Source organism: Melozone crissalis, unplaced genomic scaffold, assembly GCF_028551555.1.
Source record: "Melozone crissalis strain CALT ecotype California unplaced genomic scaffold, PUWL_Pcris_2 ptg000033l_1, whole genome shotgun sequence".
NCBI lineage: Eukaryota > Metazoa > Chordata > Aves > Passeriformes > Passerellidae > Melozone > Melozone crissalis.
In genome coordinates this window covers 10527720-10550640 of record NW_026535811.1, presented here as the reverse complement: position 1 = coordinate 10550640, position 22921 = coordinate 10527720, and the positions used below count along the sequence as shown (strand labels likewise).

General features: G+C 37.9%; 1 protein-coding gene across 2 annotated transcripts; it reads right to left on the bottom strand.

Annotated features, from left to right (window-relative positions):
• Positions 1-8468: 8468 nt before the first annotated feature.
• On the bottom strand, positions 8469-22921 carry WASHC3 (WASH complex subunit 3). 2 transcript variants are annotated; one of them, XM_054282106.1, is made up of 7 exons: positions 22848-22921; positions 21313-21411; positions 19019-19084; positions 17595-17723; positions 15886-15996; positions 12576-12640; positions 8469-9619 (listed from the first exon to the last, which is right to left on the bottom strand). In XM_054282106.1, exons 1-7 carry the CDS (start codon positions 22896-22898, stop codon positions 9535-9537), a joined length of 606 nt encoding a protein of 201 aa, XP_054138081.1. In that variant the 5' UTR covers positions 22899-22921; the 3' UTR covers positions 8469-9534. The 2 variants fall into 2 exon arrangements, with proteins under 2 accessions (XP_054138081.1, XP_054138082.1); XM_054282107.1 differs by having other exon boundaries at positions 15886-15993.

Genomic DNA, 22921 nt, shown 5'->3' with positions numbered 1-22921 from the left:
CCCAGAGTGAAACACTGAGAAATAGTAGCACTGGTGTTTCTTTTATTTGCAGTCAACTATAAATTCAATTTTTAAGCATGTCATCTTGGGAGTAAAATGGAGCTGATGGTGGTTAAAGCAACTGTAACTTTCCCCTCCTCATACACTAGAGGATCAAGAATTGGAGATGTCCCTCCTTGAAAATCAAACATTTTCAAAAATACAGACTTTACTGGGTCTCGTTCAACAATTTTTTTTGTGATTTTTGTTGTTTTGGTTTTTTTCCCTCAGTTTCTTCCTTCCATGTTTCACATGCAGCACAGGCAATTTACAAGGATAATTACAGGTGGCTTCTTGAGAATAATGATCCAGGAGAAGAGGAAAGGGACAGCAGCCCTAGGATACTTTATATTTACAAATCCTAACCAAGAGGCTTCTGTTCCCTCTCATGCAACTTTACAAAGCTGTCTTGTCTTGAAAACAACAACCAAACCACAAAATTATTCTGCTACTGCTTTCCCAACACTACCATGAAATAATTCAGATATTGAACACCCTAGTGCTTTGGGTCTTGTTTTTTTCTTTTTACTTGTGTTTTGTTAAAGAACGGTTTTTGTAAGGCTGACCTAACATATCTGTGATTTCTTCTGGGAATCTTCAATGGAGGAGAAAAGCTTTTAAGTGGTTTCTTCCCCATTTCTTCTTTCCTGATCTAGAACCATCTATTCTTGGCTTGTGCCTTAAGGCAAATAGACCAAAGCTGTAACTGCAGTGTGATGCTGTCAGTGATTTTACAGAAGGTTTCATCACAATGTACCCCCTTCTTCCCAAACCTTGAGTAAAAAACCAAAGGAAAAACCACTTCAGAGCAAGGTGAGGGGAAGCCAGAAAATGGTTTGTGATGGCAGGAATTATGGAGAATAGTAATGTGTATTGCCATCACTGCCTGGCTTAATGAACTTCAACTCAGTATTGTTAAAGACCCTTGGGACAGCAGCAAGAGATTTTCTGATCTCTGAAAACACCAAAGAAGTTTACTGGGAGTGGTTTCTATTAAATTATCAGCTGCTATTGTTAAAAACCAAACCTGCCATAATCTATTTTGTTAATTCTTTGTTTTTAAAGAAAAAGAGTAGTCCTTGTGGACAAAAAACCTCATGTAGGTCACTAAGGTTGCAAAAAAATACTGTGTAAATGCTGTCATAAAACCAAAAAAAGCAAAATTATTCTGCCGTGAATAACATGCGGTTACCATTTGTTTACAATTTAGTGCAGCTATCAAAACAAGCTAAACATTTTGCTGAACAGTTCACAGTCATTTTTACAAGGAACACAGATTAGGGGAGGTAAATGCTCTGCTGGAGCTCTGGTCCCTGAGCCTGGGCATCAGAGGAGGTGCATGGGCTGATTGTGTTTGCTGCTCACTGCGCTGTCCACCAAGCTGCAGCCACCCCAGCGTCTTAAAGCAAAAGAAAGAAGTGCAAAGAATTAATTCCCTCTTCTTTTAATTCCATTCTTTACAAAAGAAAGGGTCTAGAAAGAGGAGTGGGGTCTGGGGTTGACAACATATAATTTTTTTCTTAGTACACAGATGACTTAAGAGCAGCAATTGTAATTTGTCTGGAGGATAAACAGGGAAATGTTTTGCACGAAAGAGCTGTTGGAAGTGATGTGCAGAAGGGGAATGTCTGGTTGCCTGTGGAGGCTGAAGGGAGGCCTGCTTCAAAGCCAAGTTTCAAATATCATCTGTTTTCACTATAACACCATGTAACAAAACAAGCCTCGGTAAAATTTTCATAGAAATGGGGGAGAATTTAATTGTTTTGCTTTTTTTCCCCAGTCATTCCTTCTCTGATTCAGAAAGATGTTTGAAGGAATTTTGTTTGCTTGGATCTTGAACGTAAATAAAGAATGTGCATAGCTCAGGAACAGATGAAGTGTTACAAATTGGAACTGAAAATATAAACACGTTTGGAAGTTAGGAGTGTGCATGTGAGAATGTGCATGTGTGGATTCGTTATCTTTGTGACGTGAAAGTGCTCATGTAATAAAAACTTTCAAAATCTGACTATAAATATTCTGTCCATAATGAAGTTAAGCATCAATTAATGTTTTTTTTTCCTCCCCAGTTCACTCTGTTTGCTTATGTAAGCTAGACAGAAAAAGATCAAGCAAAACTATTAAGTAAAGACTGCTACTAAAGTGAATTTGCTATGAAATCTAAAATCAGAAATGCTGTTATCCTCTAGCTAAGCTGAGGTGCATTGAAGAAAGGATATGAAATGCACTGGTGAGGACTGCTTGCAACTGACAGATGCAAAACCTGGAACAGATAAGCAAATGACTGCTGATCCTAAATTTCTCTTGTATGACAGGGCATTCCTCTTGGCAGGTGATTCCTGTGTGATAAGGAAGATATCTGCTGAAAAATGGCCAAAGTATGGCATCCAAAATGGCATGGCTCAGCTGATTGTGTGGCATTTATTGTGGCACACACACAAACCATAACCTCTTTTCAGAAAGGAAGCCCTTTGAGGGGAAGGTGGGGCTCACAGCTCCTGAAGTGAAGATTTTGGGTCAGCAGAGCCCCATTGTGTGTCATCTGGCGCAGCCTGCTCCTGACAGCCTGTCCATTCATTACTTAGCACACTGTCCCGGCAAAGGCATCTGACAAAAGAATCCAGTGTCAAATGCTTGGGCAAGATTGAGCAATTCAGGCCCCAGGAGAGGTGAGATTAGCAACACAGGGAGCAGCAGCCAGCTGGGGCCAGCCATGGGTAGCTGTGCTTGGTGCTGCTGGTGGCTGAGGCTCACTGCAATGCCAGGACATCCTGTGGAGAGTCACAGCATGGGATGGAGCAAAGGGATGGATGCCCAGGAGGGACAGGTCCTGGAAAAAACAGCTAGTGCAGGGTGGGCTGCTGTGTGTGACATTATAGACACATAACTGAAATGGAAAAAATGTCCCTAAGAGCAGAAAGACAAGTTCAGTTATGCAACACACTCTGTTTATACGGCACAAGGAAAGTTTGTACTCCCACCTGATTTCCTCAGGATTGCCTTACACAACATCAGCACAACATGGCCCACTTGTGAGCACAATATAAATAAGTCCCAAAGAGAACTGTCCTATTGTTCCTGTCCTCCCTGCCAAGGCTTCAGTCACCACAAAAGCATGGCATCTCTCCTGATCTAAGCTGGTCACATTTTGAAATGTTTTCTGGTAACTTAGAGCAAGAAGTTCAGGGAAACGAACAGAATTTGACTTCCTAGGAAGCTTAAGCATGTGCCTGGCTGGCTTTGGTTTCTAAGAGGCAAGTTTACCTGTGCATTTCCTACAGCAGGGCAACAGTCCACACAGCCTTATGCTCATAAAATGTTACTGGAAAAAAGGAAGCTCTGTTTGCTGCACCTCGGGTTCTATCTGCTAGTCAGACCTCACTGAGGATGAAACAGTGTTGTGGTGTTCTGCTGATTGACACATGGCTTGAATAAAGAAAATCCAGGTGACCATCCTGTAGTTGGGTTTAGGGCTGTAACCGGAGGGGTTAAAGGCCCAGTCTCAGGGGAAAAGCATGAATGGGGTACTGGGTAACACCTCTTGTGGCATGGATCACTCGGGGTACAAGAAGGCTTCAGCTAGGGATGTTTCAGCTCAAATGCTGTTACACCATCTCTCCTTTTTACTTGGTTATTTTTTATCAAATCCATAAGAACCCCACTCGTTGGGATGCCTTCCTCTCATCCCTACCCAAGTGTGACTGAAACTAGCCAACAGGTTCTCTAAGTTGAGGGAAACTTAGGACAGATGTGTCTAAAGTGATGGTTTTTCCACAGTAAATCAAGCTAAACACTTTTTACAATTGAAATATGCAGAAAGCATCACAGAGTTATCCTGTAAAATGGGAGAGCCCAAAATACAGCTTGGTTACAAATATGGCAATAGGCCAGCTCAACAATGATTGAAGAGCAAGGATGCCAGGAGGCTGAAAGAACAGCAACAAAGCCTCACACTTACAACAGAAGAGGAAGCAAATACAAAAGCCAAGTAAGAGGCAGGGAGAAGCTACAGTAACAAAAATATTACTAATAAACTCCCACCCTTGATAATCTAACTGAATTCAGCTGTTTTGAAATGATCTTCTTGACATACGCTTTTGTGCAGGCAGGCAAGCTTCTAACATCAGTTTCCTAAACCACAACAAACATATGATAAAGCATTATGAACCATTCACCTAATCCATTTTTTACAAAAATACTGGCTGTCCCCTGAGGGAAAAGCAAATGATGAAACAGCTGAGAAAAAGACAACTTGATTTCTCTGTTCATTTCTCTCCCTAGCTCTGATCTACTTTAAAAATAGGTGAACTAGATCCAGAAGACCAAAGGATCGCCTCAGCACGCTGAATTGTTCTTTTTTCAAAGAGTTGTTGGGAAGTTGTAAAGAGAAATCAATAAAATCAATAGTGAACAGTTTGGCTCTCACTGAGGAAGGATTCCCCAGGTCCTGGATTGAGATATAGGAAATCACATCAGGATTATGCAATCTGCTGGGAGCATGGACTGAACACTAGAGATAGTTTGCTTGAAAGCAAAAAGGATCATCACAGTTTTTAGGAGAGCTATTATTTATAACAGGCATTGGAAGTTTATTTCCACTGTCCAATTCTTCATAGCAGGTTGGTTCACATGTACTCAACCTCTCACCACTACAAGTGGCTTTAAGGATAAGGTTTACCAAACAGTTGATGGTAATATAAAAATAACTGGTAATATAAATGTAAAAAATTACTCTCAGATCCCTTTGTTCTGCCTTGTATTTTCAGCGCTTGGATACATGCTCCTTTCAATGAAAGACTGGGCTAGAATTTTACTACAAATTCTGATTCTACAGACCAGGGCATGAGGCCATAATGAAACCCAGGAAGGGATTTCTAGTTCATATTCTAGAATACATAAGAGTTTGAGAGGCAAAGGGTGTACTACCTAAATCAGAGAATACTATTCATTTACAATGTCATTCCTTCAGGGACAGAGCATCAGTTTTGAAATCTGAAGCAAAGAAAACTAACTGTCTGCAAAGTGAATGTTTATTCAGAATTTTCCTTTCCACCCATTAACCTGAAAATGGGAAATATAACGAATGAGAAAACAATCCATTAGTTTAAGGTCAAGACACAGACCTAACTTTTTTTTAAAAAAAAAAAGGCAAATAAAAGGGGAGTGCTTTGTGCTTCATCTTTCCTTGCCCAATGACGTGCATTTGAATTTATGGGTATTCAAACTTGTCTGTTCAGAATGTGACATATCCAATGCTAAGCTTGTTTTTGTCACTCATTTTTTGTATGGCATGAGGAATATTATTTTAATTTTTTGCTTCATTACCCTCATAATGAACAAGCCCATGGTACTCCCTTAAAACAATATTGTATTAGCAACGTGAGTCAAACACTAGGCAGGAATACCCACACCTTCCCAAATTAATGAAATTATTTTTGGAAGCACCAACAAATTTAAAATTTTGTAGTGAACATCAATCTCTGATTGTGGCTGAAGTCTTGGTGGCAGGAGAAGGGACTGCAGGAACACTGTGGTGCTCCTCACATCTTCCCTTAAGGAACCTAGCAATCACTTGTAGCACAGACAGAACTGCACAATTAAGCAAGCCAGGGCCCCAGTTAATGTGGCAGTTCTTGTTTGGCCTGTGCTTTGCAAAGTGCCCTGAATGGAGACACCATCACATGAAGCATCAGGAGAGTAACACTCTGGACGCCAGTGCAGGCATTTCAGACAGCAGGATGCCAAATTTTCAGAAGCATAAGAAAATACATGTCCCGTTCTGCAGACAAATCCATTGTAAGACTGTTTCCTCTGTTTGGCTTTCAGAGAGAAAACTGGATCTCCAGACAGACTGAGCCCACGATGAATTTAAGCTTCTTGCTATGTATGGAAAGCAAAACTGACCTGATCACACACAGCTCAAAGTGCTGATCTTAGTGATATTCTCTTTTTCCAAGTACAGGCTATAGTTTGTTACATTTTTTTTTTTCACAGAACGTCAAACTATACACTTACTCACTGGTGTAAATAACACACACTGGAAAGAAAAACAAGAGAGAGGAAGAGACTCAGCTTGGAAAAAGAACCACCAATTTTCGTTTCAAATGTAGCTGAACAGAAGACTTGAGAGGGAACAGATTAATGATTACAACTGCTAAACCAGGACTTCACTATAAAGTTATCATGTCCAGATGTTCTTTTTGCCTTTGACAGGTTTTGAGGTTTTACTTACAAAATAGACATGCATCTAGTCTAAGGTCATCTACATTCATTTAAAATGCCTGTAATACCATTAAGAAACTGACCTTTATGCATTCTGCACTCCCATTCACCTGCAAAATGAGGAATATGGTGATAAAAATGTTTGTTTAAATGAAGAATATTTAGTTTACCAGTAGTACATAATTAGTATCAACAGATGCATTCAGTTGCATTCCAGCAACACTGCAGTATTTTTTATGCCTACAAGTTGTAATACTGTCGCAGATGATGAGTTCAAATCCACACAAAATTTGTGCATATTAGATGTGTATTACTGACACTTCTTAATGTACACCGTATCTTTTAAAAGTTCATTGCGGTTGGAAGCTTTTAAAAACAAAAGTCTTAAAAATGGACTTTTTCCCTTGAAAGAATGACATATATCTGACTACTGTGCTGCCAAGCTGAAATATTCCCTCCATCTTCTATTCCAAAACAGATGGCAAATAACGAGCACCTTGGAATATTCTCCGCTTGCGGTATTCAGCTTGCGGTTCAGGACTTTCCAGCCCTCTGGGTTAGCACACCCCTCTAGAAAACTGCTGCACATCAAGGAGCACCAGCACAGCTGACATAATTCAGCCTCAAACCAACCTTCCCACACTTAAAAGCTCCTCGTGTAAGCTGAAACATCTGAGATTTCAATTTGGCTTAAGAGCAAAGGGACGTGTTTAGGAGCAGAAGAGCCTAAAGTGTTCAGAGGTTCAAAGGCAGCAGAAGCACTATGGATGCTGAGACACTGCATGTAAAAAGGGATGGTTTCAGCTTTTTTCCCCCCCCAGGTTCCTCACAATTCAGACATTTAGATTTAGTTACCACTCAACTGGGAGAGGAGACAAAGTGGCAAGATTTTTCTTAATGTTTCTGCAAGTTTACCAACACTGCAGTACTCCAAAGTAAACAGCAACCTTGAAAAGATCATCCAATTCCTAAGCAGTTAAATTCATAATCTCTATTAATGAAACTGTTGTTCTGTGATACAATTACTGATTAATTATCCCTTATTTTAACAAGTGTCTGTAGGCCAGAGGCTTTCTTTTCCATTTCACATAAAAGTGTATCTGCAGTGGTGTAAAAGACAATTAATTTTAGGGTTTCTTTTTCAAACAAAAATTATTTTACACAAAAACTTTCTTCAGAATGTTAAACTGAAGCTATACCTTCTTTAAAGTCTTTTGTTAACCTTGTTTGTTTCTTCAGAAAAACAATAAACTACTGTCTCAATTCAACTCTTTAAATCATGCTACTTCCTTACATAGGTCCACCTCAGTTCAAAAGGATCAAAACATATAATACACATTAATTTCAGTCCTTTTCAAATTTGCTTCTTAGAACAGTGGGTATGGGATACTCAGTTCTCCTGTAGTCAGTGCCACCATGGGTTAACTTTAACTCCAAACCCCAATTTCCAAAACTCTTCCCTTAGGCTAGCAGGGTGATACAACTTCAGCAAAGTTAGTTCTGGAGAAAACATGAATTGCAGAGGCTTTGAAAGAATTTTCGTTTTGTTTAGAACAAGATATAGGAATAAAATGAAACCATAACTTTGGTTTACAAAGTATAGCTTTTATTTTACAGACTGCTTAAATGAGTTTTCAAATATAGATTTTAAAAAGTCATGAGTGTTTCAATATATACATTCTGAAATAACATTATCACATTTACATTTGAAATACTTATTGCTAATATGTTAATATTTTTGTATTTTACCAAGTGTTACCTATGAAGAACATTTTTAAGTGTTCAATGGTAATTAACCCATCATTGAAATACCATCTCTCAACATTCTCTAGTGCATATATACTTTTGTAGGGGTTCAGGAATTATTCTGATTTACAGGTTATGGAGAGCATAAATATGTCTGCTAGGCTGAAATGGGAGCCATGTTTAAGTCACAGGAAAATAAAAGCATTAACCTAATTAACCTACTGAAGTGGCACAAATAACTAAGAGAGAAGGTATTGATTCAGTCATAAAGGCTAACAAACTTACACACTTGGAGATTCAGTTTTAGTCTTCTCTTGGTCACAGCAAGAATGTGAAACACCAGAAAGTTAATGACTGCATGGCACACAGCATTCTGGTATAATCACAACAATCTGGGGAATTCAAACAGATTGTGAAGGATTTCATGTGGAACAAACTATTAAAGAAGATTCCTTAATGAAATTTTTGAGTCACAGAGTACATCAAGTAATTCTGAGGAGAATCTTCAGGGCACATCAGGCATTTCTTTATATTGCTCCTCAATGAGTGCCTCAAGAGGTGCCAAGGTAGTTTTATCCTTATACAACCTGAATTTTAGCTTCTTTGCTGAAATTATCAGCAAAGGCACCAAACTGGAGGTGATTTCTCATCCTAAGCAAACTGTTCAGCCACAGCTTCTTTTGAGTAAGGCCAATGAAGTCAGAAAATGGTTTCAACTGACCCACATAGCAGAATCTCACAATCTCACATTCCATTAATGATCTCCCAGTCCCTTGCTTTTTTTTCCCCAGTGTCATTTTCAAACCAACCTTGTCACGTTTGTACCTTTCTACAACACCACAACCTGAACTGGATAAATCAACCCTTCAAGAGCAGGAGTTCCTTTAACAGCTTCATACAGACTCTAATGTGGCACTGAATAGCAGTATCTGCTTTGAAATTAGATTAAAAATGGGTTTTAATATATTTTTACATGTATTTTAGTTCTTCTCAATCTGAGTATCACTGATTTGCAATCACCATAAGAGAGCTAACTTATATGTAATTCTTGCTGCATCACTGCAAACACAGGATATTGCAAAAAAGGTACAGTTTATCAGTGAAACACTTTCATTTTCCAAAGGTAATTTACCTTTAAGTTATGAGGCAGAAAGAAGGCAACGTAGGTTAAATGTGTTACACAGAAAATCTAACAATGACCAGAATGCAGTTTTAGAGAAATGGAGGTTTAGAGGTGTGGAATTCTTAGAGCCCTATGGAGTAATTTCAGCAGGACCAGAAATGAATCTGATATGATGCAGCATAAAAACTGCAAGGATCTCATGATTCATTTTCATGGGGGAAGGGTGCAGGTTGAAACATGCTGCCTGTTCAAACTTTCCAGAACAGAACATGGAGGATCTTAGTTCTTAAAAACACCATCAGACAAACCATATCATCTGTGTGATCCACACAAAACCATTGTCTGCCAAAGCTCCAAACACATGAGCACTTAACAAAGGTTTCCAAAGGCTGGAATCAGTCTCTTCAGTCACTGAAAGAAGATTCACTATCAGAACTCTCTTCTGCTTTGCCATCATCTCCCCAGGCAGGCACAGGGGCATCTGGGGTCCTGCAGGAACAAAAACATTCTGTGCTGTAAATCCAGCTGAGAGCACAAGCGGCTCAGCACGTAACACCACCGTCCTTGCACGACAACTGCAGGCACTTTATTGCCACAACATTTAACACATCAACTGTTTATGGCTCACAAACTCACACCTTGGTGGTATTGCTTCACCTACAACTGGAAGGCAAACACTAGAAACTGTAACTCACTGGACATCAGAACTCTGTAGACATCAGAGTGAATGCACGCCTTTGATGCCATCAGAAATGATGACAGATCATTAAGAAGTGGCAAACACTTGTAGAAAGAGTTGAAAGCAGGCAATAATGATTAATTCAATTTTTTTTTCAATCTTCAGAGGTTGTTGGGCTGAAAGGAACATTCTGTACACCATTGAGCAGTGTAAATAGTACATGAAAAAAATAAGACAGGAAATGAACAATATTGTATCCAACTAAAACTGCAGGAATAATTTAGTGAAGCAAAAAAGAATTACTCAGAGTGGAATTTGGCTAGAACATTGGGTTAAATTTGACATGCAAGAGCAGCCATGGGATTTTTATTGACTACAAATGATCAGACCTCTTGTATTTAGTTTTAAAGAGATTATTTAGGATGGATCTTAACACTGTGGCAAAATGTTTGCTTGGGGAATCTACTGGAAATGAAGGTGAGAGAAGCAAGCCATCCAAAGACTAACTAACATTACTGCCTGAAGATGCTGGCTCTCCATGGACTCTCCCTCCTAAGTATGTAATGAATTTGACATTCAAGCAATACAGAGCCTGATAAAGGCTGAAAGCGAGGTAGAAAATACAAACATAATTATACTTGGGGGAAAATGACATTCAGAGAACCTCACTTCCTGTATGACAGTTAACATGTCTTGGATAAAATATTGCATTTTAAAGTAAGCTGACAGTTGTATTAATCATCCTGTTCTTATTTATGTTGGGAGTATAGAATTTCTTTTCCAACATTAGTTCTGTTTAGTGTAATTTCTCTGTTGGGAATCCCTAAGGTAACTTTAAAGTGTTCCTAAACATTTTTGGTGCACAGATGAGAAGTGTGTGAAAGAACTGCAGAAGACCCTTCTCCCTCCCCACTGCACACCTCTAAAACAAATGAAGAAAGCATTTGCTTTCTCATGCAAATACCACTTCACAATATTATTCCTTGTTGCTGTGGTAATGACAAAACAGAAGAGCTGTGCAAAGACGTGATCTGCAGAGACTAGTGCAAAACCTCTCATTTATCAAGAGGAAGATGATGCTGAATTCCTTTAACTCATGAGAGTGGGACAAACTCTTCTGGAACTGAAGATAGACAAGAGAGGAAGGATAAGAACCAAAAGTTAAAGATAAGTAAATTGGGAGCTTGATAGAACAGGCAGTTAACAAATGCTGTAGAAAGTTGAGAGGTGGAAAAGCCAAGAGGAGAGTGTATAAACAATACTGTAATCATTAGAATTAGCACACCTACAGCCACAAATAACCCATGCTCAGCCAATAGCAAGGAGCTGGGGGAGTCTGCAGTGAGTGACTGAGCACACAGCCATGTGCACATTTTCCTAATTTTCTCTGGGACTGAGTGAGCAGACCCAAGGAAGCTGAAGACCCAAGAAATGCAGTGTGAATGGCAAGACACATATGAAGGAAGAAGCCTACAGCATCATGACAAGCAAGAAAATTGAAAAGTCACCCCTGATACCTTAACATGTTCCACATTATGCACCTTGCCAAATAATTAGCTTTCTGTAACTAGTTTTCAAACCAGTAACATTTTAAAGAAAATCTGACTAAGCGTTACTGTTGCACAGATCTTTGAAGATGGATTTTGAGATCTATATTCTGTGAGCCTCAATCCACAATAATAATGTTTATTTCTTAACACAACATAGGCAATCCAAAAGCAGATACTTTTTAAAAACAGCTTTTCAAATTTTAACATATTATCTTTTTGTTTTATCTACTATAAAAATCCACCCAAACATGAAGAAATAGCAGCATTTATAGAAAGATATGGACTTGAAAGCACAGCAAAAAATACAATACATTTAACACACATATAGAAAACCTACATTTGCTAAACTTATCTCCAACTTGCACAGGGTCTTTTTTTTTTATTTCTCATTCAATCAGTAAAGAAAACAACTGAGGAATAACTACTTTAGGCTTATCTAGACCAAGAAGTAACTGGGAGCTAAAGTGACTGATGATATGATGATACTTCAGGTTTATTTTATTTAACAAGTAGCTAGTTTCAGAATAAGCCTTTACAAAATGTAAAAGGACTTCATTGGAAATGAAAAATGGATTTTTTAATACCTTGACAGTTTCTGAAAAGAATGCAAAAATACTTCAAACATTTTGGTGTCTATAATGTAAGAATGAAAGTTAATACTTTAATCAGTTTAACAAATTCTGTGAAATAATACAGTAGAACTAAATTAAATGTCAACTATAAAGTAAGACAAATTAATGTTTATGGCCAGACAAGAAGCTTTGAAAGTAACTATCTATTCTTAGTATAGCACTCTTCATATCAGATTAACTCAATCAACAGCCAAAATTATGAACTGCTGACTTCAATTTATGCTGTCAATTTTAAAGTCAAGGTGTACAATCCTCTACTGAGGGAACCTGGAAACAGCTGTGTTGTCCCTCAAGCATTCCACAAAATAAGCCTGAGTTTGCTCTTACTACTCTACAATAATGACATTTTCTTACTGGAGTGTTGAAAGCAAGTACCTGGGAAAAATCTCATAGTCTACACAGGGCACTGCTAATGGCTACTGACCTTTTATTTGAGTCCTCATTGCTAAATGCACACTGTCAGATGCTAGATTGTCACTGCTATAGCCCAGAACACCATGAACAACCTTTTCTAAGCATGTTTTTCCAAGTTTTTCAAACACACAGTTGCACTGCAGCCGTAGTGGGAGTCACAAATTACTTACTCGAGAAGATCTGGATTGAGCCCCTCGGAAATCATTTTGTTTCTTATTGCCATTACAGGAACACCCTGTGTAGCAGGAGGAAGAATAATATAAAACTACTGGACACAAACAGGTGAGATAAATAACACAGGTACTTTTAAACCACACTTTCATATAAATTTATGCATGTCACTTGTCAAACAACAGCGTGGAACATTAATCTCAGTTCCCATCAATATGAACCTAGAAGCAAGAAATGATTGAGATTAAAAGCCTGTTTAATCCATCTTATATTTATGGCAAAACATCTAGAGAAAGCTGCAGGGAGAGAAGAACCAAGACTGGATAGATATACCTGCAATTTGTGCACACAAAATTATGCAGCTGACATTATCTAAATGGATAAGAATGTGGAGAAAGCACAAAGTAGCACAAAGACAGCAGAGAAATTGTGCTAGGAAAGACTTGGGCATGCTGAAGGTATATCCAAGACAGAGGAGAAAACCAGGGAAGTGCATCTGCTACCCCTCCAGAAGGATCTTGTAAGGCAGTGCTAAAAGCTGGAGAAGTCTAAAAAGCATGGAGAAAAAGGCAAACAGGACATGAGAACAGAAGTACAATTTAAAAGTGAATTCTCTGAATACAGATGCTTGAATCTTGTGTCAGGCTTAAATCTTCTGTGACTGGTGGACAGATTTCAGCCAAATATGTACATGTTAAAAAAATTCCCTCCCTTCACTGCAAGTCCTTCCACAGCTTCTGCACCTTATTTTATTCATCAACACCTCAACATCCTCTTATCTTGGATCACATATCCAAGACCCACGCCCTCTCACGAGATCCATTCCAACAAACTGCTCCTGTGTTTCCACTATAGTTGCTCAAAGGCAACTTGTTGCTTTGCCATCTCCTGTTGGAAACCATCAGAAAGACCATCTGGATCACTCCATGCCAATATAGGATATGGGAAAAAAACCCAAACCAAACCAGGATACAATTTCTGATTCAAAAGGAACAAAGTTACTGGTGGTCTAAGAAATTCTAAATGAAAAGTGGTGCAGGGCTAGTATCTTTTGTCCAAAAGCAAGTAAAATAGGGCTAAAATAAAGGGCAGTCATGACTAATGTTCCAGAGAAAAATGTGATTCTAGTGACAGCTCCAAGGTAAGAACCACAATTAAGGATTGTGCATGAGCACTGTGGGACAGCACACACACAGGTACATAGCTGTAGCAATTTATCAGAAATGATGTCAAAAAAGGTCATTCAAGCAGCTGCAATGTAATACCTTGAAATAAAAGAATATCTCTTTACTTCACAACTAATGTGCATTACACAGGTGAATATTTTGAATATTTATTTGAGTATTTCATGATGGCTTAAAAATTGAGTTATTCTAGTATAGATCTGGACACTAGGGATTGTGTATCTGCACACCATCTTGTACTAATGTACTAACTTTTCCCCTGCTTCACTGCTCTTAGGATACTTTTCCCCATCTCAGAAGTCACTGATGAGTTGTTTATCCATCAATTCAAACCAGGTGAAAACAGAATTGAGTCTGATCAGGCAAGGCAAAATTCCTATTTGATTTCAATCAAAGGGAATTTGGTATAGGACTTCTAGGAATGGGTTGTTTTTATGTTCACACTTGGTGTGCATTAAAATCTGTGAGAAAAAAATCCTCTCAGTACCCTCATATATCACAGATCCGCAAAACTAATCTGAAGTTTAATCAAAATGCACTTTCAGATTTCTTATCTGAAGGAAAACAATTAAGATTGTACCTATATCTGTTTATAATACAATCAGGGCAATACAATTACTTTGTATTCCTAAATTTTAATCCGCAAATATGGTACTGCTTTTGTGTGATTTCTTGGAATATTGTTGTTAATTTTAAAAAGTAAGAATGTAGTATCCTCAATTGCACTCCACCAAATGAGTTTGTCACAATTTCATGGAAGAGCTACTTTTAGTTTAGAATGGTGCTCTTTTATACTACAAACATTGTGAGTAATAAATAAATTATCAGCTCAAAAAAATCTTCAGCTAGAAACTTAATTTGGGCAAATAAATGACACTAACTGAAATACTTGACCGGACAAGGAGACAAATTTGGCAAATACAAAAACACACATTAATTTGTAGTATGTTAGTTTGACTTTCCTACCACACTGTTTACAACTGGCAGAGGAGTCACCAGGAACTGCCAGTACACAGGAGAAATGTGGAAAGTGAGATCTCACTCCTCTAGCAGTCACAAAAAAAAAAAAAAATTCAAAGTAATTAGACCATCCAGCAGTTTCAAATCCACTTTGAAGTCTGGCATTAAATCAATACAGTAACATAGTGTTCTACTCTCTGCTACTATCCCACTGCTAGGTTTTCCAAATAGTTTGTAATGAGCTACCCATAAAGTTCCAATTTGTGATTCAAGTGAAAAACAAGGTTTGGAACACCATTCAAGGAATGAAGCAGACCAATTGTAATAATTTCTCTGAAGACTGAGTGAAACCATGAAGTTAGTTTTCACATAAGCAACATTTTATTAATACTATGACATAGTCATACTTTCCAGAATTATAGTATGTATTTTAGAGGAAAATTTCCCCTGACAAATTGAAAATAAATTGAAATAAACTCTTTGTTTCCAATCTCATTTTTAATGAGATTGTGGATGTGAAACGACCTCTTAAAAATATCACAAATAGTCTCCCATTCAACTTCTCATTTCTTCATTAGATTTCACACTTGTTAATATTGAGATTATAATAATTTATTTCCTATTTATCTGTAGCACAGACCACAGATAAAGATGTAAACAAAACCTGCATCATGAATAACAGGAAACTGGAGTGGAACCAGATAGTGAAGTAATCCTTGTATCTCTATTTTGGTCCTTACAGAGATATCAAGTACTCCTGTTCTGGACTATACTTGCAAAGCTGTATTTAGTACCCTCCAGTAAAATCAGGCTGTAATCAGTCTGTATGCAGGGAATGACTCCAATTTGCCAGGACAACTCCACTTTCAGTGGCATCTTCTGTGCCTCCGGCTAATATCACTTTGCCTTTACACATTTCACACTTCACTTCACAAGTCTACCAGCAGAATTCTGTAGAAAGATCTTGCCAGAAGCTGTCTGAGGGAATATATTACATTAATTCATTTGTTAGAGAAGATGTGCTAGAATATTATGATGTTATCCTACCTTAAAGATTAGTGTTGCAATATATATTTTCAGATATTTAAGGTTCACTTACAGCTGTGTGGTGCACTCCACCAAAAAATAACATGCTAGCCAAAGAATGACATGAGAACTGACTTACCACTTGTACCATTTTGAGGTATCTGGCATATCTTGGATCCTTGGCCACAGTTGTGACATTTTCTGTTACCACCTCTGTTTTCTGCAAACCTTCTTCTTGTGTATTGTTCTGCTGCATGTGAAGAACAAACCCTTTAATGGTTAGGTGCACACACCACAGCCCTGGAGAGATTCCAAACAATAAAACTAGGTATTTCAGGGTAAAGTGCAACTCTTCCTCATCAAGATTATTCTGAAATTCTTCAACTCTTCTTCATCAAGATTATTCTGATCCACACTCACAAAATTAGAGGTTTCCTAGATGTAAGAAATCACAAATCCAGCTCTTTTGTTGTTCACTGTTACAAGAGTGTCTTTCTACTTTTAGATACAATTTAAAGTTATTGAACAACACATAAAAAACCAGAAAGGCCCTAATAACCCTGTTAAGTTACATTTAATAAATATCACAGTATTAAATATAAATGGTCTTTTAATAAAAAATATTTATAAGAAGTATATCAATACATCTCCCCCAGTAGTCCAATGCCATTTTTCCTCAAAGTATTTGATTCCCTGACAAAGGTTTCATACTTTTCATGTAACTTCTAAACTACACTTTTGAGTATAAATCATTACTCAAAGGATAATGTAATGAAATCAAAGATTCCTTGAAAGTATTTAATTTAAATGAAATGAAAAATGACAAGAAGTTCTAGTAGTTTTAAAAGAACACAGAAAACTGTAATTTTTTCTACAAAACTAACCACCTGAAAGTGTGAAATATATGAACTTTATATACTTAAATATACTTTATATATTTCTATATCTGAGAGGAGGAACATCTTAAGGAAAATGAACTCATGGTGAGTCATTCTCTAATGTGGCTGGAACATGCAATGCTGTCCAGGGTCTCCCCTACTGCAAATCAGAGTTACAATCTTTGACAGGCAGGCAAAAGCAGCAGAGTGCTCCAGCTACTGCTTTTCCACAGCAACTTCCACCAAATAAGAAAATGAGCAGATATCAGAATTGAGGATTCCATGACAAGAAACTGTAAGGGGAAACCAGTAAAAGAACTCCTTCTACAAATGGGCCTGAAAGCCTCACTTAGTTAAGTGATGATCATGGGATTCAAATGTCTGGGTTAAAAAATCAACCAACCACACACAATAAATTCCCCCAAATGACAACAAGTTATTAGTATATTAATAATTAATATTTATCATATTTTCATGCTGATTGCTACTAATAAGCTGGCCTTTACTGTACATGGAGGATAATATACAGAAAACCTTCAATGTAATAAACTCTTTAGAATTGAGCATGCTAGAAATTCCAATTTGAGCTAAAAGCTCACATTCTGAAGAAAGGAGAAAAGAGTTGCAATGATGTGATTTGAATTGTTATTTTCATTCATGATCTTCCCAGCGCCCTGATGCAATTCCTGTTCATATTTTAGTGTGACTGAAGAAAAGGAAGGAGAAATTTAGCACTAGATTTAAGTTAGTTCTAATTATTTAAGTCACACAGTTAATAAAGGGTATAGCCTTTTTTTGTTTTAAGTCACTTGTTAAAACAGTGCCAGTAGAGAAAAGCCTACTCTTAGATTTTTACAGTTGATTGCTCACTTCCAATAGAATTGCTCCTTCTATCTACTGCAAATGACATTTAAAACTTGACCTGGAGAACTCTATTCCTCCAAGGTATGAGTTATGCCTCATTACTTACTCCAGGCTGAGGTGATCCAGCTGTCTGTGGATCTGTAGCAGCCTGTGCCACAGGACCATTTGTAACACTGTTCACATTTGCACTGGACACTTCAAATTTGACATCTTCTAGGCCAGGAATTGAGGATAACTAAATGCAAAAAACATCATCAAATAAGCAATGAGCACTTCATAAGACTACATGTACAACAAAATCTGCAGCACCCTGCTTACCACTTACTATCCAGGTAGGTTTTACATTAGTAAAATTGTAACTTTCTGCCCTTTGTTTTGGAATTTTGACTGGGGGAAAAAATCTTTCCATCCAGCTGCCTTCTACAATAAAAACTTTCACTGTTAACACAGGGCTGCAGAGCAGGAAAGGCTTCCACACCTTCCCAGCATTTTGCTACTGCATTTATCAACCACATGAGAGCCATGCAATCTCTGCTACTTCTCCTACAGTGAAAGAAATCATGGCAAGAACAGCTCTATCACCTAACAGATGGGAGACTGGTTACAAATTTTTGGATTTTCTACATCTTTCACTTTTTTAAAGGAAATTATGTGAAAGGATATTAAACACACCACAAATCTATTTGAAGGAAATTCTGTTTAACATGATTATGAAGAATTCTGCAAAAATTATTCATCAATTCAGATCATTCCTAAACATTTTGAAATAAATAAGAGTTAGTAAGCTCTGTTTGTATTATTACACTATTTTTTTCCCCACAAAGATCTTAATGGATGCTTTCAAAATATCCCCCCCCCTTGCTCCCAGAAAAGCCAACTGAAATTGCCTCCATCATTATTGAAAGAACTTGTTAAAATTTTATAGTTGCTGATTGATTGACTTTGGGACCTTGTTGGGTTTTTTTCCCTAGTAAATGATATACTATGTTTCCTATCTAAGACCACAGATTATATCTTTTTGTCATTTCAACTAAAGAAGATAAATAAAACTAATTTACATTAACTTAGATCCAGTCCAGGTCACATTTCAATATCAAAAGGATTTCAAAGGCTTCTCCCTAGTTACTTATATCAGCTGAAGTCCTTAGAGTCCAGTAACATACAAAGATATTTTTGTTTTACAAAGGGGGTAAGAATTTCTTTATTAGGGTTTGTATTGCAAAAAAAGTGTTCCTTTCCTGTTACACATGCTTAAAAAACTCAAATTTTCCCCTAGGTACTCTTGTTTCCTTTCTTCTGTACCAATTACATATTCAAATGTTACACAGTACAAGTAGTAAGGCATTAACTAGGGAAGAGAGTTAAAAAGAGAAGTTTTGATATCAGGATTTGATATCAGAATTTTCGTATCAGGCTCCTTCAAATCATTATGAAAACTTATTTGCTCAATTCAGACTCTAAAAAGGAAGCTAGTTCACATAACCTAGGAGGCTGTCACTCTTAGAAGATGAAGTCCATATCCATACAAACCTTTGCATCCAGAATATTGAGTGTGGTTTCAATTTGTTGGATACGGAGAGACAGTGCTGACAATTTCTACAACAGAAAACAATTAGGATGTGAAAACACTTCCCTATGCACTTGGACATATAAAAGAGTTTGCAGTTAGTTAAAAAAAAAAATCACATTTTTTAACTTCTCCCTGCTGAAGGCAGAGTACAGTGTAAATGAGATTATCACATTATGAAATGAATGAAGCAATGACAACCCTTTTTAGAACAGTAGCTACAGCAGTACAAATTTTAAATAATTTTACTCTGCAGTTGGTTTTCCCATATAATGACAGAAATGAAGACAGACTATTTGCAAAAGAAAGCCAAAGTAAATAGGGTATTACTTTGGGCAACTGGAGAATAATGGTAGACACATTGTACTCTCCCAGTTACTGAAAGATCTTCAAAGCTTTTTCCAAATGTGGAAGATGAAAAGAGATGATGTGTGTGTATGTAACTGAGCAAATACAAAGAGAAAATCTGATAATTAATACAGCAGGTGATTCAAAGTTCTATACAGTCAAAATCCACAATGAATCAGAACTAACCAGACACTTTATATGCTCCAGGTGCACCTCAATCAAATTTTGACTTTATTTTTAACATACAACTTAAGTTTTTCTAAATTACTCCATAAGAACTGCCAGTCTTTTAACTAATCACTACCATACTCCACCAGACCTGTCCAAGTGAAGTTGGCTAGAGTGCTGGCTGGCAGATACGTACCATTCTGACAGCTTTCTGGCACCTTGGCAAGATTCTGCCTGGCTCTGGATCACAACTTTAACACCCTAAGAAAATGGCAGTTCTGCCAATATGCTAGAAAAAGCAGGAGACTGACAGGAGTTAGTCTTTTTGGATAGAGCACTGACTTGTTTACAGATGGTCCTTTGTTCACGAAGAGGAGTCAGCTCCTATTGGAAGGAACTATGTGTTCTACATTTAACTGGATAAGGGGGAGGAAAGATGTACAAAAGACAATTATGTAATTTTATGGGTCTATTTGACTAGACAAGAGCCAAGAAATTTAGAGTTAAGGATGGTGTCAGCTCTGATTTTGAGTTTCTTGGCTTCTGTTGACTTACACTGCGACCTTTCACATTAAAAACACTTCTGTACTTCATGAATACGAAAAACTTCTCAAGGAGTATATAAAGCAACTATTTAGTCTCTTGAGTAACAGCACATTTCGGTTAACTAATAACTGTTTTATTAGGCAGACTTCACAGTGCTGCTGTGTGCTCAAGGTGGCTTTGAATATATGTGTTCTGATTTCCAGAGGGCCCGTGGAAGAGGGAATTCTGATATCAGGTGACAACTGACTCTTGGACAACTGACAACAGCATCATCAGGCAGCCACACTGTCCCACCTATCAAGTTACAAGAAGTTCAAAAACCTAGGAAAAATTACTTTTTTCCCTCTAAAGCTCCATATATTCTTGTAATATCCAAATCTTATACTTGTCACACGTCTGGCTCTAAACTTCAGCAACAAATAACAGAATTTCTCAGATTACATGGCTTAGTCTAATTGGATTTGACTGCTGCTCTGGCTCAGCTGGCTAGAGCTGTATGGCATTCTTTGTTGAATAAACTAATGACAAAGTACAAAAAACCTCTAAAGACAAAAAGGTTACCCTCAAAGCCACATTAGAAAACACCCTTTTTACAAGGAGGACTCTTGTCCTGTTCAGTGGACAATTCTAATCTTGTTGGTGTATTTCCATTGACTCTAAAGTCACATAAACTTACTAATCCTAAATATTTTTATTTTTCTCTCTTTTTGCAGGAAACTGAAGTTAAAGGTTTCATGTTCTATACTAATCACTTGCCAAAAATGTCCTTTTTCCAGCAAAAAAACTATTTGCATTCAGTGCTTAGCGTACGACTCTCTTGAATTAAAGGTGATAAAATCTGAAAGTAAGTTTTGATGGACCACAAAAACATGGCATCCTTCTTTCATAACAACATCAGAGCCAGAGATGAAGCTGCTCAGAATAAATTCCCTGTATCAAGAAGTTCAAAGACTGTTCCAAATGCAAAAGTTTAAGAAAACAGGAGAGTGTGGCACAATCAGGAGTTCATGTGGATCCCTTGGGGAAAAATTCTGTCTTGAGCACTTACTAAAGAGAAACCTTCAACAGAAAGCAGAGTACAGTTTTGGTTTAGGCTACCAGTATTACTGCATCAAAAACGTTTAAATGAATGGTTCCCATTTCTTGAATTTCTTTTAATTGTACCAAGGGCCAGCTGGGAAAATAATAAACATACCTCTTCACAAACAGTAGAAAAGCGGTTGAGAAACTGCACTGTGTGAACCACAAACTGGTTTAGAAATGCTACAGTTCTTTTCTGCTGAATAGCAGGAACCTGCATTAAAAAAGGCAAGAAAATTAGGTTACACATCAATGTCAAGTTTCACATTTGGATTGAAATATCTGTTAAAAATGCACATTTTTAAAAGAAATTGCTTGGAAATCTGTCTTAAGTGTGCCTGCTATGAATGCATACATACACACATGCATTGATACAAATCCTTTGCCACTAAAAATCTACTAACATGACAGCTGAGAATTTACAGGACACATAGAAAAGGCAACAAGACCCAAGAAATGAAGGATTGTTATCTCAAAGAAAACACCTTCAGATGAAATTGTGAATACTCCTGAAAATCAGAAGGAAAAACAAACTTGGCCAGCCATACTAAAACTCATTTACAACTAATGCCATGACGAAAACTGAAGTGTAGTGATGTTGCCATCTAAGTATTTGGTGGCTGCCCTACTGGTTCTCATTTGCACATCCAGACTACCCTAAAATGACCAAAAGTTATCCTCCAAATCAGTTTTGATGCTCACATACTTTTCAGACTAAAATGCAGAATCTTATGTTTGCCAAAAAGAATGGTGGTCATATTGCAGTACAGAGTTGGCTTTTTTATTTAAACTATTACAGAGGAGTGGATTCAGGAATTTGCACAGAAAAGTTTATGTATGAAATTTTAGTGCCTCAAGGTTAATAACCTTGGACAACTGGTTTAAGTTTTAACATTCCCAATGGAAATCAGCCTATGAAATGGTCATTGATTTAAGTGGAAGATTTACAAGGAATATTATTGGCAGCCAAGATTCTGCTGCACTTTTTTGGTGAATACAGTGACTCTCTGGTCTTCACCTCTTCTTTAGCTACTGATTTATCAGTGCATTCAATACACAATCCACTATGGCCATCTTAAAATATCCTGACTTTTTGTGAGACTTTTGTTGCTACTATCTTGAGCCTTCATCCTGCGCACTGTACAACAGCATCTGCTGAAGTTCAATTCTGTGGTTCCAAAATTTGCCAAGCAGAAATTTGCATTTGCTTATGACTTCAGAAGAAATCTGTGGGGTGGCATAGAGCATGGAAGAATCATGGGTGAATTGGAGCTCTCCTGCCTTTACGCTCTCTATTGAGAAAACTAAGATGAAAAAGAAAGTTTCTGCAACATTTAAAGAAACTAATACACAGCTTTACACAGGATTTGCCTCCCAGATCGATGTCTGAGACGGCTTAGTCTTTAAATACGAAGTTATCGCAGAACTTGCAGGAGAACAGCTGGACACACAGGGTAAGGACCAGAGGCCGCTCGTTCCCGCTGCGAGGGCGGCACCGTCCCCGCACGGGGAGCTCCCCTCGCCCGCTGCCGCCGGGTCGGGCCGGGCCGGGCCGGGCCGGGGGGACGCGGGGCTCGCCCAGCACCAGGGCCAGCGCAGCCGGGCAGGAGCAGCGGCAGCCGCGGAGCGCCGGGCGAGCGCAGCCCGTACCTTGGTGAGGTCAATGCCGGAGCCCACGATGGGCAGCCCGTCCTCGTCCATGCTGCTGGGCCGAGCCGGGCTGG